The sequence below is a fragment of the Aedes albopictus genome, chromosome 2 (genome assembly GCF_035046485.1).
Source record: "Aedes albopictus strain Foshan chromosome 2, AalbF5, whole genome shotgun sequence".
Taxonomy (NCBI): domain Eukaryota; kingdom Metazoa; phylum Arthropoda; class Insecta; order Diptera; family Culicidae; genus Aedes; species Aedes albopictus.
In genome coordinates, this window is record NC_085137.1 from 207031990 (window position 1) to 207048954 (window position 16965).

Below are 16965 nucleotides of genomic sequence, written 5' to 3' on the forward strand. Positions count from 1 at the left end.
AAATCAAACTAAAAGTGTGTCTGTACTACTTTTTTTTCTTGATTCATATTTTCATTCGTGAAGCAGGATTTTGTGGTGGGCCACTCAATGTTAGGGCCCGAGGCCATGCCCCCCTGTCCCTCCTTTTAAATCCGGCCTTGCTTATAGCCAACTAGTTGAGAAACGAGCAGTAAAAACTTGAGAAACTAGTGGCAGAAACTCGAAAACCAAACAGTAATTCAACTGAAAACCCTCGATCTGTTTAACAACTTTACCGAAACATCCATCTTCCTAAATAATTAGGATTTTGAGATAAATTAAATTAAAACCTTGAAAGCCCTCTAGCCCCGCTTAGTGATATAATTTTTAATCATATGGCCCATCATCTGTAAGCTCCTCTTAACCAACCAAACACTTTCGCCAAAGGCACCAGCTCTCTAAATAATCAGGATCCTGAAATATCGTGAATCAGGTCCGTACACATAAACGGCGACAAGGGAGGTGTTTTTCCTAATTTTGGCAAAGGGCGGAGGGGTATGGAAATCGGCAATGGGAGGGGTTTAACCCCAAAATCCCCTTGAACGAAGGTCTTCGAGGAGGGGGGTCTAAGATGTTCAAAATTTGGCAAACGTGGTTTATGAACAGCTTGAGTTCAACTTCTTTTTTGCTTACAATTCAGTAACAAATTTTGAAAATGACGTATAATCAATGGTGAAGCATTATTGATCTAGGGCTAGTTCGAAGATATTGCAAAAAATGGGGTCAATATATTATACCATATCTGTCTGCCATTATTCCAACCTTACCCGGAACCCCACTCTAATAATGTTACGATTGCAAGTACGTAAGGCAATGCCTAGTAAACACATATTTATTTTTTCAGTGAGGAATCGAAACCCGACAGCGACCTGGACGAACCATGGATAATGACGGTGAAGGGTATGCACTTCAACAATTTTAACAAAGCTTCGATGGACGACGCGCTTGGGTCGCCGGTGAAACATAACGGCACCAGCAACAACATGATGGTCCTGGGTAACGCAAGGGATCGAGATCGAGATAGAGACTTCAATCTGAATCAGCAAAAATCCAGCCAGGTAAGAAGTTTACGCCCATCCTAGGATCGAAACCCCGTTCACAGCGATCTTTTTTATATGGCCCACAGCCACGAACTCCAACGTCGCCATCGCATCAGTCGCAGACCTCGTCGGCACTGATATCCTCCAACAGCAATTCCAACAACCGAAAGCAACAGCTAGTCTCGGATCGGGAACCGACCTCACCCCAGAAGGATATCGGTGTCCACTATCCGAACGATCGGGCCAGTCTGGAACGGCAGCGGGAAAGCGAGAAGGAGCGGGAACGTGACCGGGACCGGGAACGGGATCGAATAGAACGGGAACGCGATCGGGAACGTGAGCGTGAACGGGAGCGAGAGCGCGACCGGGAACGGGAACGGGAGCGGGAGAGGGAAAGGGAACGAGAGCGTGAACGGGAGAAGGAAGTCGAGCGGGAAAATAAGGAGAGGCGAGGCTCGAAGGAGGTAAGTTTATAATGCGAGAAATTGATTGTTGGCCTAATATTACAAAAACTAGAGTCCCATTACAACTCGCCTTCAATTCTTCCACAACTTATTTCAAAACTTCATGACTGTTTTTATGCGCAACTGCGTTTTCATTATTTTGGGAAACACTTATTAAGTGAAACTGATTTCAGAAACCTCGATCTTTAGGATATTCAGTTATTCTGAACCCTGAACTGGGAGCAATGAGCTTTATACTCTTTATGCGTTTTGTAGCACTTTGTAGTGCCCTTCCCAGTACTTCGATCTTGCTTATGTGATTAAATCAACTAACATCACAATATAAATCTGCTCAAATATGAATAATTTGTTCCTTTTCACAAACCAGGTGTCCAACCATCGAGGAGACGGCGAGGAGAAGATCAGCAGTTTGCGACGAGAGCGCGAAATTAGTCACAGCAATGGTAACCCCAGAAGCAACAGTATTACAAATGTAAATAACAACTCCAAGAGTCGGACGAACAGCGGTTGCCTGAAGTCGATCATTTTCCCCCTGCTATCGGAGGTATGTCATCTGAAGTAATGTCCCAAAAGACCACACACCATTCAATTTCATCCCATTTTTTCCCAGATGCAGCGAAGTTACTCCAGTTCCAGCAATGCCGAGCTGAGTGACCTGCGGCTAGCGTTCGAGAAGGCCGAGCTAACGTGCCCCGGGGTGAACGATCTGTTCGTGAAGGAAATCATCCACAAACTGGTGCCCGGTTTCTCCGAGACCCGGATCAATACGCTTATAGACAAAGTGACGCGGTAGGTGCTGCTCGTCTAATCTTCCTCCATTCTAAAAAAAAGGAAATGGAAATCGGTGGTTTGATGCATCCGGGTTGTTGTTAACGTGTATTTTTCGATTGTTTCGGGTGGTGGTCTAGAGACAAGGATGAGATAGGACTCAGTAACGATGATAGAGAGAGAAAAAGCTAACTAACCGTTATCGAAATGGTGCTGCAAGCTGAAAGGGAACCGAAGGCTATTTAGCTTGTAATGATGATTACGTAGTTTGTTTTTAGTATACTATTTTACTGTTCAGGACTTTGGATTACAAAACTATTACTGTTATTTGCTTCGCATCTTTCTAAACTAATGCTATACTATTTTTCATAACTGACACAAACAACAAAGATTTCTACAGACACACATAAAACGCATTATTTTACGATTTACAATAAAATCTTTTCAAATAACATGAATTACTGAACAAAGCAGCATAGTCACTTGGTCATTGGTCTCCGTGAAATCCAAATTATGTGTGCCAATTTTCCGCGATTGTCTGGTTCACAATCGGTATTACAGTCAACTTTCGTTCGTTGGGCTACGTTTAGGTGGGCTTCGTTTTAACTGGGCGCCCGTTAGGTGGGCTACAGCCCAGTTATATCGAAGTCAAACGTCAGTTTTTGACGTGAAGCGCGATTTGTCTAGGTTGGTAGCCCTGGATCTCTATTGTTAGAGATTATTTGACAGCTGAAAACTCAGCCCACCTAGTGAAAGTATTTCACTAACTGGGCTAAGTGCTTAGTGCAACGAGCGAAAGTTGACTGTACCTGGAAAGCCGTTCTCGTTCATTATTTTCCATAAATCTCTACGTTCGATACTGTCGTATGCCGCCTTCAAGTCGATGAACAGGTTGGGCCCGGTAGTCATGGTATTTTTGGAGGATTGGCCATATGGTGAAGATCTGGTCTGTTGTCGATCGGCCGTCGATTAAGCCGGTTTCATAACTTCCTACGAACTCTTTCGGTTTAGGTAACAGACAACGGTAGATGATCTGGAATAGCACTTTGTAGATGCAGCATTCATAATGGTGATCGCTCTGAAGTTCTCACATTCCAAGTGGTTGCCTTCCTTGTGAATGGAACAGATTATCCCTTCCTTCCAGTCTTCCGGTAGCTGTTCGATTTCCCAGAGCCTGGCTATCAACTCTTCCATAAAATCGTTTCCGAAAAAAGTGCCCCAACAGAAGTTTTTGCAAAACTGGCTAAATTTTTCGGAACCAATGAAAAACAAAATAGTTGTAAATCAATAGGTTTTTGATTGACTTTTGATTAGTACCTTTATTGAAACAAGGAGTTAGTAGTTGGATTAATCGTATGAGGTTAAAATTATATTCCATAACTAATTGCATCATATTCATCTAATCTGTTTATGCCGAATTCGTCGAAAACCGATGGCTTACCCTGCCACAACAAACCATCAGGTAGAAGATCATTCCCTTCCGGTATGACTCTGCAGCCATAGGTAATGCTTACGCTGATGGTGGGTTCTCAATCATCATCATCATCATCATCATCATCAATTCGTCGAAAACCGATGATACTCTAGAGCAACCATGGGAAGTAGAGGGTTAGTTTCCTTCAACGTGGAAGTTGAGTAATTTTCATCCTCTGCTGCACTTATATAGGTATAATATATAATAATTGATGTAGTAGTTGTGCAGATATTACGGGGTCAGTTTTGAGCATCTCAGCTGATATGCGATCGACCTCCGGGGCTCTGTTGGATTGATGCTACGGATGGTTGTTTCTATCTCCTCCACTGACTGGTGGAGCTTCGGTGTTGACACGGCTAATGCGGTGAACCCGGTGGATTATGCTGAGGTATTGATGGCGTGGCTGACACTTGAAAAAGGTTTCCAAAGTGCTCGAACCAGCGTTTCAACTGGTCAGCCGGGTCGATCAGTACCACTAAGACAACATGAAACATCGTAGAGGAGACGGATGTGGACGGTGTTTGCGACTTTCTCGCCTTCGTCGGCTAGGGAGTCCGCCCACGCTCTTTTGTACCGTCTACATGAGCGTTTCAATTCCTTCTCGAGAGTCGAATAGCGCTGATGAGCTACGGCTTTGGCTCCTCGTGTTTTCGCTCGCTTAAACACGGCTTTGGCGTTCTTTGGCTCCTCTTTGTATCTTCCTCCAGGTATCATCTGTAATTCACAACTTTCTCCGGGTGCGTAGCTTGCCCAAATTATTCTCGCTGGGGGCGATAAAGGCGTTCTTGATGGCGCTTCATTGATCTTCTACACTCTCACCTTCCGGAATATCCGCAGCACGGTTCTCTAGCTCCTCGACGAAGGACCTTTTCACCGCAGCGTCTTCCAATCGGCATTTGTTGAACCGGCGCCAGATGTTTCGCTTCTGTCGATATTTAGATCCTAGCAATGCGGATCTCGCTGATTAGGACATGGTAATCCGACGCAATGTCGAAACTACGTTTGTTCCGCACATCAGAAGGCTCCATTTCGGCTGATGTAGAAGTGGTCGATTTGATTTTCCGAAACGCCATCACGGGAGTCCCATGTCACTTTGTGCACTGGTCGATCCCTCAAGCTCCATGTCATTGTTGCCACAAAACTCTACAAACAGCTCTCCGTTCTCGCTCATTTATCTGAGACCACGACGTCCCATGACGTGCTCATAGTCTAGCCTTTGAGTTGAAGTCGCCCATGAGGATCTTTACATTCCCTTTCGGAATCTTGTCCACGATAGCAGCTGTAAAAGTGGTTACAATTATCCCCTCATTAATAGGTTCTTACTTCATTCGCAGCGTGGGCGTGCTGAGTAGGAAACCAACTCCACGGTGGCGAGTGGCGTGTTCACCTCGTAGGCCACAGTAAGGCCGAATTTGACCCGACGCGTCGCGATGCCAATCTGTGTTCTCCAAAGTTCGGCCAACGGACTTCACTCAGTCTTAGGATCTCAAGCTTCATACGGCATGCCTCATTGGGTAGTTGTGCCTGTTCACACTGTTGGGTTAGAGTTAATACATTCCAGGTTCCATGTTCCATGTTGGGTTTCGAGAACAGTAGGTTGTTGACCTAAGGTTCCCTATTCACCGTGGTGGGGCTGCTACCTAAGGTATAGCTACCGGTGGAGGAACATTTCATACTCAGCCGCTGGATGCCAGAACAGACGCTGTTTGAGCCGCACCTTCTTGGTGAACAGGTGCTCAGGACGTACCTCCTCTATCTAGCTGAAGTCAGAAGGACAACAGTGCGCAGGATGCACTACCAGCTAAGCACACAACTCTTAGCTGGCGGTCATTGTCATCGCTTGACCCGTGGAACCATGAGGTAGGAACTTGTGAGGACCAGAGCAATGTTGGACGCTATCCTAATGGACTCACCGTTTTGCAGCCCGTTTCTTGATAACATCACTACAATTTAATTTCCTCTTGCGAAACAGATGGGTTTACTATGTCCACTTCTGTTTGTATCGTTTCACGTTCTGTCGGGTTTCATACTGCAGCATTCTTCTCCTTCATAATCGCTCTGCGCTCCTCTTCGAACCATCTGTTCCGTCGACTTCGTTCCTCATACCGACGGTGCTGTCGGGTGCATCGTTAATGACAAATTTATTGTACTTCAGGTGACATCCGGTGGCTTCAGTCGATCACGGTTGTTCCGTGGCGGTTGTCGGTATCGTACATTGTTGTTGTCGGAAAGTTTTAGGCGTAGTTTGATCATCACCAGGAAGTAGTCAGAGTCAATGTTAGTGCCACGATTCCGTCTTCTGTGGTGATCTTTAGGTAAAACGATAAGGGAAGCTATGTTGGAAGAAGGTGCTACGAAAGGCCATATTCTGGAGGCGGTGAAATCTGTCAGTCGTGGCCGTTTTTGTTCGTCAGCTGGTGGGTGCTGAACTTTCCAATCATTGGGCTGTATTTCACCTGAATTTCCTGATCCACTTGAGCGTTTCCTATGATTATCTTGGATCATGGATCTTATACAGCACATTCCCTGTAACGATAAAATGCCAAAACCGCAATCCTTCAGTAGATCGGCGAGTTTGCGTTTGCTTCCCTTGCAGTCGATAAAAAATATTGCATAATATGATTGTTCACACTTTCAAACAATACGCTATAGCACACTACTCTCAACTATACATTTCACTCATTTACATCAACAGCACGATTTATGCTCTAACAGGCGTATTCATAACCGGTGATGGTTTTCTACTGTTCTGGCCCGTATTCATTCATCATTGTAATAATCGGTCACAATGCGGATGCCCTGCATTGTGGGTTTGTGTGTTTTCTTTTTTTCCGATTTGCTCGTATTTTCTTACAGAGATTCCAAAGTGAAACGATAAGAAAGCTTAACATCCGTGTGTGAGCGTGTTCCCTGCGTACAGAGAGTGTTCTAGTGTGGTGTGGCCCGTAATCAAGGTGATTTGTAAGAACTATTCCGGGTATTCCAACTCGTGACGATCGGCTCACTTCCGGTACGGAGCGAAGCAATAGCTGCGACTCACATTAGAACTAACACGAATGGAATATGTACTAAATGTGTCAGTTATGGAAAAAATGAGCGACGATGTGTGTAAATATCTTTCTAAGTTTTGGTAAAACATTAAAAGATTAACAAGATTTATTTATTTTAAAAATTCTTGTTCTGTAGTTACAGTCTTTTCCTGCTATCTGTCACTATTAGTTAGTAAAACTTAGCCAGAGATTTTCTCGCCCGAAGAATGCATCAAGAAAGAGCGGTGGAAAACTAGTGTATTTCTATCTAGTAATCCGACGACTTATGACAATATGTCCTTTTTAAACACCGCATTAGAAGTTTGTAGTAGTTTAGCAATCATGGTCATTGTAGAGATTGAAACAAATTATTTTTTGTTTAAAGATGCACTTCACATACGTAGAATTTCTTGAGTCTTGTTAATCATCCCTCGTAAAATTTGGTACGTGGCGACTGTTTTCTGTAAATATTTTGTAAAAATTTCCATTTCGTAGGATTCTAAATCTGCGCTGTTCCTACAAACAGCGAACAGCATTCTTCCATTAGATTAACTCCGTGAAAGTGTATTCTGTTTAATTTTCGTTTGTGTTGGTGCATTTTTAACGAACATTTTTGGACATTTGATTCTAAATTCTATTTTTCTCCTTCACCCAGACGAAATCCTCCGTCGTCGTCCAAGATGACCGTTCTTTACTAAGAGTGCGTTTTCTCGCGTACGCAAACCTGTGCAGATTTGTTCAATGTTCGGCATTCCATCAGTTCCAATTGTTGTTGAAAGTATGTTTTGGTCGCAATTTTATACAATTCGCTAGCTTGAATTTTGTTTTATATTACTTATGTTTTCTTGTTTTATTTTACGCTTTTGCATTTTTGTTGATCAAAAATTGTTTTTCTCCCATTGATAACTAAACGAGCTAGGAAAACTGTCCACTATGGCGACTGCAGTGAACTTAGTCAGCAGCTGATGTTATTAAGCTAAGTAGTTAGTTTCGTTGAAGAACTTCCCTTCACATCCAACGTACACATGACCATAACAGAACGAGAAAAAGAAAGGATAGTAAAGCAGATGATTAGTAGTTATCCATGTACTCTAGCCAGAAGGAGAGTTTATGGATGCAAGCATGTATGTTATAATAATTTTAATACGAATTCTTCAGTATGTAATATTGACTGTAAAACAAACGGTGGAGTAGGATTTAGCTGTGAATGTGTAGGTACGAACTGTGGGAAGTGGAAGGAAGCATAGAAGGGAAACATGTAATATTTAAATTGATGCATACGGAAGGATACTAATTTAACTAGGTATATATAACAAAAATCCATTTCGAAAAGAAAAACACGCGAACAGATTTTTTTGCAAAACTAATCAGAAGCCCAAGTATAAATTTCAGGAAGCATACGAACAGTTAAAACACGTTATTATACTATTAAAATAAAACAAAGGTAACAAAACAGAAGAAAAATTATTATCAATAGACTTTCAGAACGTGAAACACTGTCGTAGAGCTGACATATTTCAAATGCCGGAATAGGATTCATGTTATCACGTGCACGACTAAATTTACGTATACACAGTCAGTGATACAGTTCAGCAAAAGATTAACGAAACACTACTACAGGCGGCGCCAAAACAAAAACAGAAAATAAACGGATATTCGATGGAGAAGACTATAAATTTGAAAACGTTTGTTGGTTTCTTAAAATACGGTTCGCATCATATAGGACACAGCGTTCACGTTTGTAACGTTGATGTCAGTGTTGTGGAGTGTCGTGGTAGATGAACAAATTCCTTTGAAATGTTTGGGTACCGAATAGGGAGACGAAGAAAATTAACAATAAAACCAATCGTAAATCAAATATTGATAAACGCACCGTGTAGTTTTTCATCGAAAAACATATCCCAACGCACTGAATACTTAGGTTTGCCGATATGCTCAAAGGTGACCCCGTAGTATCTGCACAACTACTGCATCAATTCAGTAACAAATTTTGAAAACGACGTATAATTAATGGTGTAGCATTGATTATACGTCGTTTTCAAAATTTGTTACTGAATTATTGTGCAACATAGAAAAGTGGTCCTTAACCCTCTCTTTCCCATGGTAGCACAGGTAATCCACTACTTTGCACTGTTCATACAAATACAGGATAAGTTAGATCATTCCCATTTTTTCGTCAGATGTTTGTATATGTTTAATGAACTATTATGCCAGATTTGGTCAAAAATTCTCTGCTCGTTTTTGTTTTAGAGTTAAATGAACAGTGCAAAGTAGTGGATCACCTGTGCTACCATGGGAAAGAGAGGGTTAACCGGAGACTTGAGAAGGCAGCACGATCCTGTTTGGAGAATATCGTCACGTTCTGTATCATCTAAGAGCACGGATCCGTCGTTGTACTAAAACGCTGACGGATGCGTTAACGAAAAGACTGCCCACAATGCTGCGTTGCGTAGTGCGTTTGTTGGTGATGGAATTTAAAGCCTGTATTCGCAATAATCGGAACACAGAAGTACGGCTGTACTGCCGGTGGAAGCATATTCGTCCCAAGTGCATTTTTGGCAATATTGAGAATTTGCATCTTATGAACATGATTCATAATGTACCGTCAAGGCGCCATTCACCGTGTGCCTTCGAATATTTTTTCATTATTTCCATATTATGATTGAATGATATGACAATTTCCCTTCAATTTCACCAATACAACACTAATGTATTGTAACCATGTCGAAACGCTCATTAGAAACATTTAAAAGTATCATTTTGACACTAAAGTGTGTTTACATGAAGCGGGTTTCTGCTCGTTCACTGCATTCATAGTGAAAAAACAAAAACTGCGCTAAGGTGATTTAAGCGATAAACTAAATGTAGTAACGTTTTTATTCCACCAAGAAGCAATTAAATTCACATATCAGGTATGTATTTTGCATTACCGAAGTAAGTTTAACAAGAAAGTACGATTACTGATACTTTTTAATTGAAACAGAAAGGCACGGTAAATGGGTACCCTAAAAATCAATGGTCTCCATTCACCGTGCCCCATATTGTCCCATATATCTAGAAAAAATCGAAAATTTGAACATTCGTTTTTCTAATATAATCTGGCAAGTTATTACTTGAAATGAATTTAAACGAAGAAAATTCCCTTGGCTGGGTTGTTTTGATCATTTTTAAACAAAGAAGAATAAAATTTCTCATACACGGTGAATGGGTCCCTAGTACCACGGTGAATGGTGACCTACCACGGAATTAGGCGACCCTACTACCCTTTACTAATTGTACTATATCACCAAATTTTGTGAAAAATTTTCTACTTCTGTGGATATTGCTTTAATTTTAAACTATAATGAAGGCAATTAAAAGCGGCACCAACAATGTTTATATGACTGGTGTCGAATGACAGCCCTTATTTGCCCCGAATCCTCTTAAATCCACGGTGAATGGTGCCTTGACGGTACTATCATATCAATGTGATATCATATAGGGAAATAAAAATAGGTAGTTTGTTCCAAAAATTGTCGAAAAAATGCAACGCCGATTTGTCACATTCTAAAAAGTGGACGCATAAGCGTAACGTTTCATTGCAAATCATGTGGAACATTAAAATCGCTCTAAAACAAAAATGAGTGCTAAAATTCAAAATTGGTCCATGTTATAACACGATTCAGCACTTATGCTTCATGGTTGAGGCAATTTACTTTTTTGAATTTTGGACGCGATTTTCTCGATTGTCTGTTTTTGCACATGGGACAGTTATGCGGCCACCGGCGGTGTAGCTCTGTAATGAATCGGTAAAAATAGACAAATAACACTAGTTTACAGCATTTTTGAACTCGGTAAGCTGATGATCATTTTTGGTGTAGAATCATGCCCTGAGTTCGAAAACGCGAAGGAAAAAAATTACAGTAGAGCGGAAAATTTTTCGACTTTCCATACAAGGTTGATGATTTGAAATCGATTTTTGTGCTATTTTTAAGCACCGTCGCTCACTTCACACACCTCATTCTCCGTAATCAATGCTCCGATTGAGCTGAATTTTTTACTGTAACTCGCCTACATATGATATGTCAAATAAACGTCGAGAAAGAATTTTTAAGTTGGTTTTTTCTTATTGAAAAAAATACATTTCTTCAAAAAAATTAGGGAATTTTGCTAAAATTTAAGAAGATCGTCCCTAAAACTCGCCAATATCTTGAATTTCATCAATCTGACGCAAAACCTGTATTCAGATGACCGAATGGTATTGTATTCAGCTTTTAATTTATGGAAAAAGATTTAAAATTGGTTGAACAAAACGCAATATATTTGAATTTTAGTAAATTACATATTTTGAAAAGTTGCAAAACTCGATATTGAGCTAAATCTCAAAAACTGTTCTACTTTAAATTTTTTGAAGGTCGGTTTCGAAATCAGCACTAAATTGTGCTTCAAAAATTTTGGTCGTTGACAGAAGTTCACGACTTTCGTTTTATTTTGTAAACTTGTGTAATTGATTGAAGTCTTTGGTGTATGTTTATTATTTGTGCCAAATTTCATAAAAATCGATGCATTAGTTTTAACTGTGGATGAAAAACAAACAGATGTGGTTTTAACAATTTTGTACAATCATGACCAATTTTCATTCACATGATAGATGGTTCTTTTACGATACAGTTCAAAGTTCTGTGATGATTATTATGAAATTTCGTTAGCTATTATGATACTTATAGAGACATTCTCTTGCAAAATTTCATCAACTTTGATCAATTGGTTTGAAAGCAGCTGGTATTGATAGGGGTGAGAGTTAGTGAAAATTTTTTGTGTTTTTCATATGCGATGTTTGCCTGTTCATAACTTTTGAATTTCTCTGCCAATTTTCATAAAAATTTTACAGAAGGTAGTTGATTATGTGTATATTATGTCTGCAAAATTTGATGATTATTGATATAGTACTTTCAATAGTACAATCGAAACAATAAAGGGTGCAGACTATTTGCTGTCTGAGGGGCTAAAATCACGTTCAGTCCCAATACATGATTTGACTATAAAATTGTTGGTAGCGCATCGATTTTTTTGAAATTTTTCCCATGCCATTTTGTGCTCAAAATTTCAGCCATTTCCTTTGTTAAATTCAAGAGTTACAGCGCTGACAAGCAAAACTAGGGGCTGTACAAAACTCAATGGTGCATATTCTACTCTTTCATTGCAATAACAAAAAGAACTGCACCGATTCACATGAAATTTTGTGGGTGAATTGAACACATCCTAAGATGGTATTATGCCAAATTTGAGCAGTTTTCATCTATGTATTGCAGAGTTACAGCTGTATTACTGTGTCCCGATTATTGCGGATACAGCCTTGAATCGTGGATATGGAATTTCAATCGGAATCAACATTGATACCAGATTTCTGCAGCCGGACTGCATAAATCATTACCGAAATTTGGAATTGAAAATCCAAATTCCCAGCAGCTGCTAGTGTGGTCAACATAATCATGGTTATTTGCGAAAATTGTAAAATTTCATCCGGAAACCGATCGCTGAAAGTGCGGTGCTCATAAACTTTTCTGGCGCAGTGATTGTGAGAAGGAACTTGTTCTGGGATTCTTCCGGCAGAAACTTTTTCTGGACTTCCCATAACAGGAAACTTTTCTGAGATTTTTTTAGTAGGATTTCCATGTTTTGAATTTGTGGATTCTTCTCCAAATTGGGAGTTCCGTAAGGAATTTCGCAATGAGTTGTATTGCGACTTTTTTCAAAAGTTGTTTCCAGAATCACTTCCGGAATTCAACGGGAATTCCTCCAAGTTCAGGTTCAATTCCTGCAGGAGTTCCATTGTCCATTTTTTCCCTGAGTTATATTAAGCATTCAGCATTCAGGAAGTCCATTTGGAATTCCTCCAGGAATTCCTTCAATAAATCCTGTAGGAATTTTATTGGCTGTTCCATCGGGGCAATTGATTCGGGAATTCTTCCAAGGAGTTTCTTCCAGAATTTCTCCAACGATTCTTTAAGAAATGTTTTTAACAATTTCCGGAAGAGTTGTCACTCTTATTGGCTATTTCCGGTCAAAATTGATTTTAGGCGGAACGAAATTTTCTCCAACAAGTCTTAAGGAAATTTCTTTCCAAGGTCCCTCAAGAAATTTACTGGGAGTTCTTTTAGGTTTTTTTTTTATAAGTTTTTTCGAGAATTTATCCAGTAGAGTCTTTAGCAATGATTTCATAAGTTTCTTAAAAATCCCCTCACCGGTTTTTTTTTTCACGAAATCCATCGGGAACTGCATATTGCAGGAGTTTTATCTTATTTTTTTCCCCAAAGCTTCGTTCGGAATTACTCCAGGAATTCAATTGAGAGGAGAGTCCATCAAGCAGTTTTTCAGGATTTCCATCTCAAATTCCTCCAGTAATTCTCCAACCTTCCAGAAATTCTTCAACAAGTTTCTACGAGAATTTCTTCAACAGTTCTTTCGAAATCGTCTTGTTCTCAAGAATTTCTTAAAGTTCCTTCAATAACACTAGTTTACAGCATTTTTGAACTCGGTAAGCTGATGATCATTTTTGGTGTAGAATCATGCCCTAAGTTCGAAAACGCAAAACGCAAAACCTGCATTCAGATGATCGAATGGTATTGTATTCAGCTTTTAATTTATGGATTTATGGATTGGTTGAACAAAACGCAAGATATTTGAATTCCATATTTTTAAAAGTTGTAAAACTCGATATTGAGCTCAAACTCAAAAAGTGCTCTACTTAAAAATTTTTGAAGCACGGTTTCGAAATCAGTACTAAATTGTGCTTCAAAATTTTTGGTCGTTGACAGAAGTTCACGACTTTCGTTTTATTTTGTAAACTAGTGTAATTACGTCATAATTTTCTTGGAAAATCCCACAGGAGTTTTCTCGGGAATTTCTCTAAGAGTCCCACAGGGAATTCCTCCACGGGTTCCTTCAGGAGTTCCATCTGTACTTTCTTCAGGGTTCTTCATACAATCGTTCCAACGAGTTTCGTTGGGAATTCTTTCAGAAGTTTCTTGAAACTTTCTCCAAGGGTTCCTTTAACATTTACTTCAGAATTTCCTTGAAATTCCGCAGGAGTTCTTTGGGAGATTCCTTTGAAAATTTCTCCAGATGTTCTATTGAAATTTCCTCGAATGTATCTCCAGGGAACCAGAAAAACCCGATGAAGTTCTTCAAGTAATTCCCGAAAGAACTTCTGGAACAATTATCAATGGAACTCCCTAGAGAACTCTTGGAGGAATTCCGAATAGCACACATGATGGAGTACCTGAAGGAACAGTTAAAAGATTTCTTCAAAGAATTTACGCGATTCCCGATGGAACAGCTGAAGGTGTTCTCGAATGAACTCCCAGAAAAGTTCTTGAAGATACTCCTGGAAGAATTCCAGAAGAAATTCCTGAAGGTATTCTCAAAGGAACTTTTAGACGAATTTCTGGAAGAACTTTTTTTATGAATTCCCAAAAGAACACCTCGAGAAATTCCCAGAGGAACACCAGGTGTAAGTAGTTTTCCAAGGAACTCCTTCAAAAACCCCCAATGGAACTCCTCAAGGAATTCCCGAAGAAACTCCTGGAGAAATTCCAGAAAGAACTCCTGGAGTAATTCGCGAAGAACTACCTGGAGATTAGCGCCATATGAATTCCCGACATACCTCCTGGAAGGATTCCTGAAGAAACTCTTCGTGGAATTTGAAAAACAATTCGTGGAGATATTGCCGAAGAAACTATTCGAGAAATTCCTGGAGGAACTCCTGGATGAATTAGCAATAAAACTCCTGGAGAAAGTTTTGATTAAATTTCTGGAGAACCTCCTGGAACAATTGCCGAAGAAAATCTTCGGGGAACTCACAAAGGAAATCCTTGAAGAATTCTGCTAGGAACTCATTCAGGAACTCTTCAAAGAACTACTTGAGGAATTGTCCAAGGAAATCATTGAGAAGTTCCCGGGCGAACTCCAGCAGGAATTCCCGGATGAATTTCTGAAGGTCCTGGAGGAATTCTCGAAGGTAGTCTTGAAAAAATTCGCGAGGGATCTCCTTAATGAATTCCAAAATAAATTCCCGAATCCTAGATAAATTCTTGGATTATTTCCTGGAGAAAATTCCGAAAGAACTGGAGATTTTTTCAAAGAACTCTTTGGAGAAATTGCCGAAGAAATTCTTTGGGGAATTCCCGAAGCAATTCATTCATTCATTTATTTTGTTAACATCAAATTCATGATAATACTGAATCAACAATTTGCCGCTATAATACTCGATTTGCAGCTGCAGCTCTCCAACGTCGGTCACGCCCAACGCTCGCCAGATCACGCTCCTCCTGGTCCGCCCACCGTGCTCTCTTCGCTCCGCGCCTTCTTGTACCAACCGGATGGTTAGTAAGCACCAACTTTGCAGGGTTGTTGTCCAGCATTCTTGCAACATGCCCTGCCCACCGTATCCGTTCAGCTTTAGCCACTTTCTGGATGTTGGGTCCACCGTAGAGTGCAGCGAGCTCGTGGTTCATCCTTCTCCGCCACACACCGTTCTCTTGCACGCCGCCAAAGATCGTCCTTAGCACGCGTCGCTCGAATACTTCGAGTGCTTGAAGGTCCTCCTCGAGCATCGTCCATGTCTCGTGTCCGTAGAGAACCACCGGTCTTATCAGCGTTTTGTACATGGTACATTTGGTGCGGGGGTGAATCTTTTTTGACCGCAGTTTCTTCTGGAGCCCATAGTAGGCCTGACTTCCACTTATGATGCGCCTTCGAACTATCGAATTATCGAAGCAACTTTTAGTTGAATTATCGATAAAGAGTTTCATCGGTGAAAATTTTGCAAAAAATTTCGGGGAAACTCCTAAAATCCTAATCTCTGTAGAATATCTTTGAGGAATTGCCGAAGGAAATCCTAGAGGAGTTCCCCAAGAAACTCTTTGAATGATACTACAACACATCCTCAATCAATGAACACCAGGCAATTGAATTCTGGTTGAATTCTTGGAATTCATTGATTTGCTCTAAGATTTTACGAAGCGTGACAATATGGTCCACAAAGGGTCGCTCGGTACGGAATCCTGTTTGTTGCTGTCGGAGAGTTGCTTCAATCTTTTTTGTATCCTGGTTTGGAACCACTTCGCATAGAACACAGTAACATGATGCTCCGCCAATTATCACATACAGCCAAATCACCCTTTTTGGGTACGTTTATTTAGACGGCTTGCAACCAGTCGACCAGAAATGTCGCGGTTTCCCATATGTTGCCAAATAATGAATAGGTACAGCAGTTGTGTAGATACTTCGAAGTCAGCTTTGAGCATTTCGGCTGAAAGGCGATCGACTCCGGAACTCTGTTCAATTTAATGCTACGGATGGCTATTTCTCTCTCCCGCAACGATGGAGACGAAACACGCTTTCTCCACAGACAAACAGACGTAACACCTAGAACAATTTTCGTGAAAATCCATCGCCCAGTTCACACTACCATCACCTAGTGGAAATGTTTCACGAAACACTGCGTTGTGCAATATCGTCAACAGAAGGCGCTAGTGTGAAACATCAAACGCAAAGAAAATCGTTGCGCGCGCCTCTAGTTGTGAAAGCCACAACTATAAAGATTTAAAATGATCGTTTAGAGCGAGGTCGATGTCAATTTCGCAATTGTTACGTCTGTTTGTCTGTGCTTTCTCTTTTTCGTCGGCTTTTTTGTACCGTCTACATGAGTGTTTCTGACTGAATGACTGGTTACGACTTAGGTTCCTCGTGATTGGCGTTCCTTCGTTCCTCTATATTCCTCCTAGTGTCATCTGTGATCCACTGGTTTCTCTAGGATTTTTGGATTGAGGCAAACCAAGATTTTAGCATTTTTAAATTGGTAATTCAAATAACAGTTACGTTGAGCTTGCCCTGCACAATTTTATATCCAGTTTCTGCAAATCTAAAGAAAACCTCTTGAATGTAATGACATTGTCCAAACGCTTTTTACCCCTGAGGGAATTCTCGTATTCATACAATGAGATGCAAGGAAAGTCCTTCTACTAACAATATTCTTGGGGAACGTCCATAAATTACGTCACGCCATATTTGCTGATTTTCAACCCCCCCTCCCCCCTATGTCACACTTTTTGTATGAGGACTCGAAAAATTTTCTATGGGTCGTCACACTTTGCTGAACCCCCCCTCCCCCCTCAGAGCGTGACGTAATT

General features: G+C 40.6%; 1 protein-coding gene across 8 annotated transcripts in view; it reads left to right on the forward strand.

Annotated features, from left to right (window-relative positions):
* LOC109404231 (serine/threonine-protein kinase 24) overlaps positions 1-8661 on the forward strand; it is a 261291-nt gene extending 252630 nt beyond the window's left edge. For 6 of the 8 annotated variants that reach the window (XM_029869084.2, XM_029869081.2, XM_029869082.2 and 3 more), the window contains 5 exons: positions 863-1076; positions 1145-1522; positions 1890-2066; positions 2133-2311; positions 7449-8661. In XM_029869084.2, coding sequence (XP_029724944.1) covers positions 863-1076; positions 1145-1522; positions 1890-2066; positions 2133-2311; positions 7449-7491 — 991 coding nt within the window. In that variant the 3' untranslated portion in view covers positions 7492-8661. Of the gene's footprint in view, positions 1-862; positions 1077-1144; positions 1523-1889; positions 2067-2132; positions 2312-6620 lie in introns of all 8 variants that reach the window. The other 2 variants (XM_029869083.2, XM_062851039.1) reach the window with 1 other exon arrangement.
* Positions 8662-16965: the final 8304 nt, after the last annotated feature.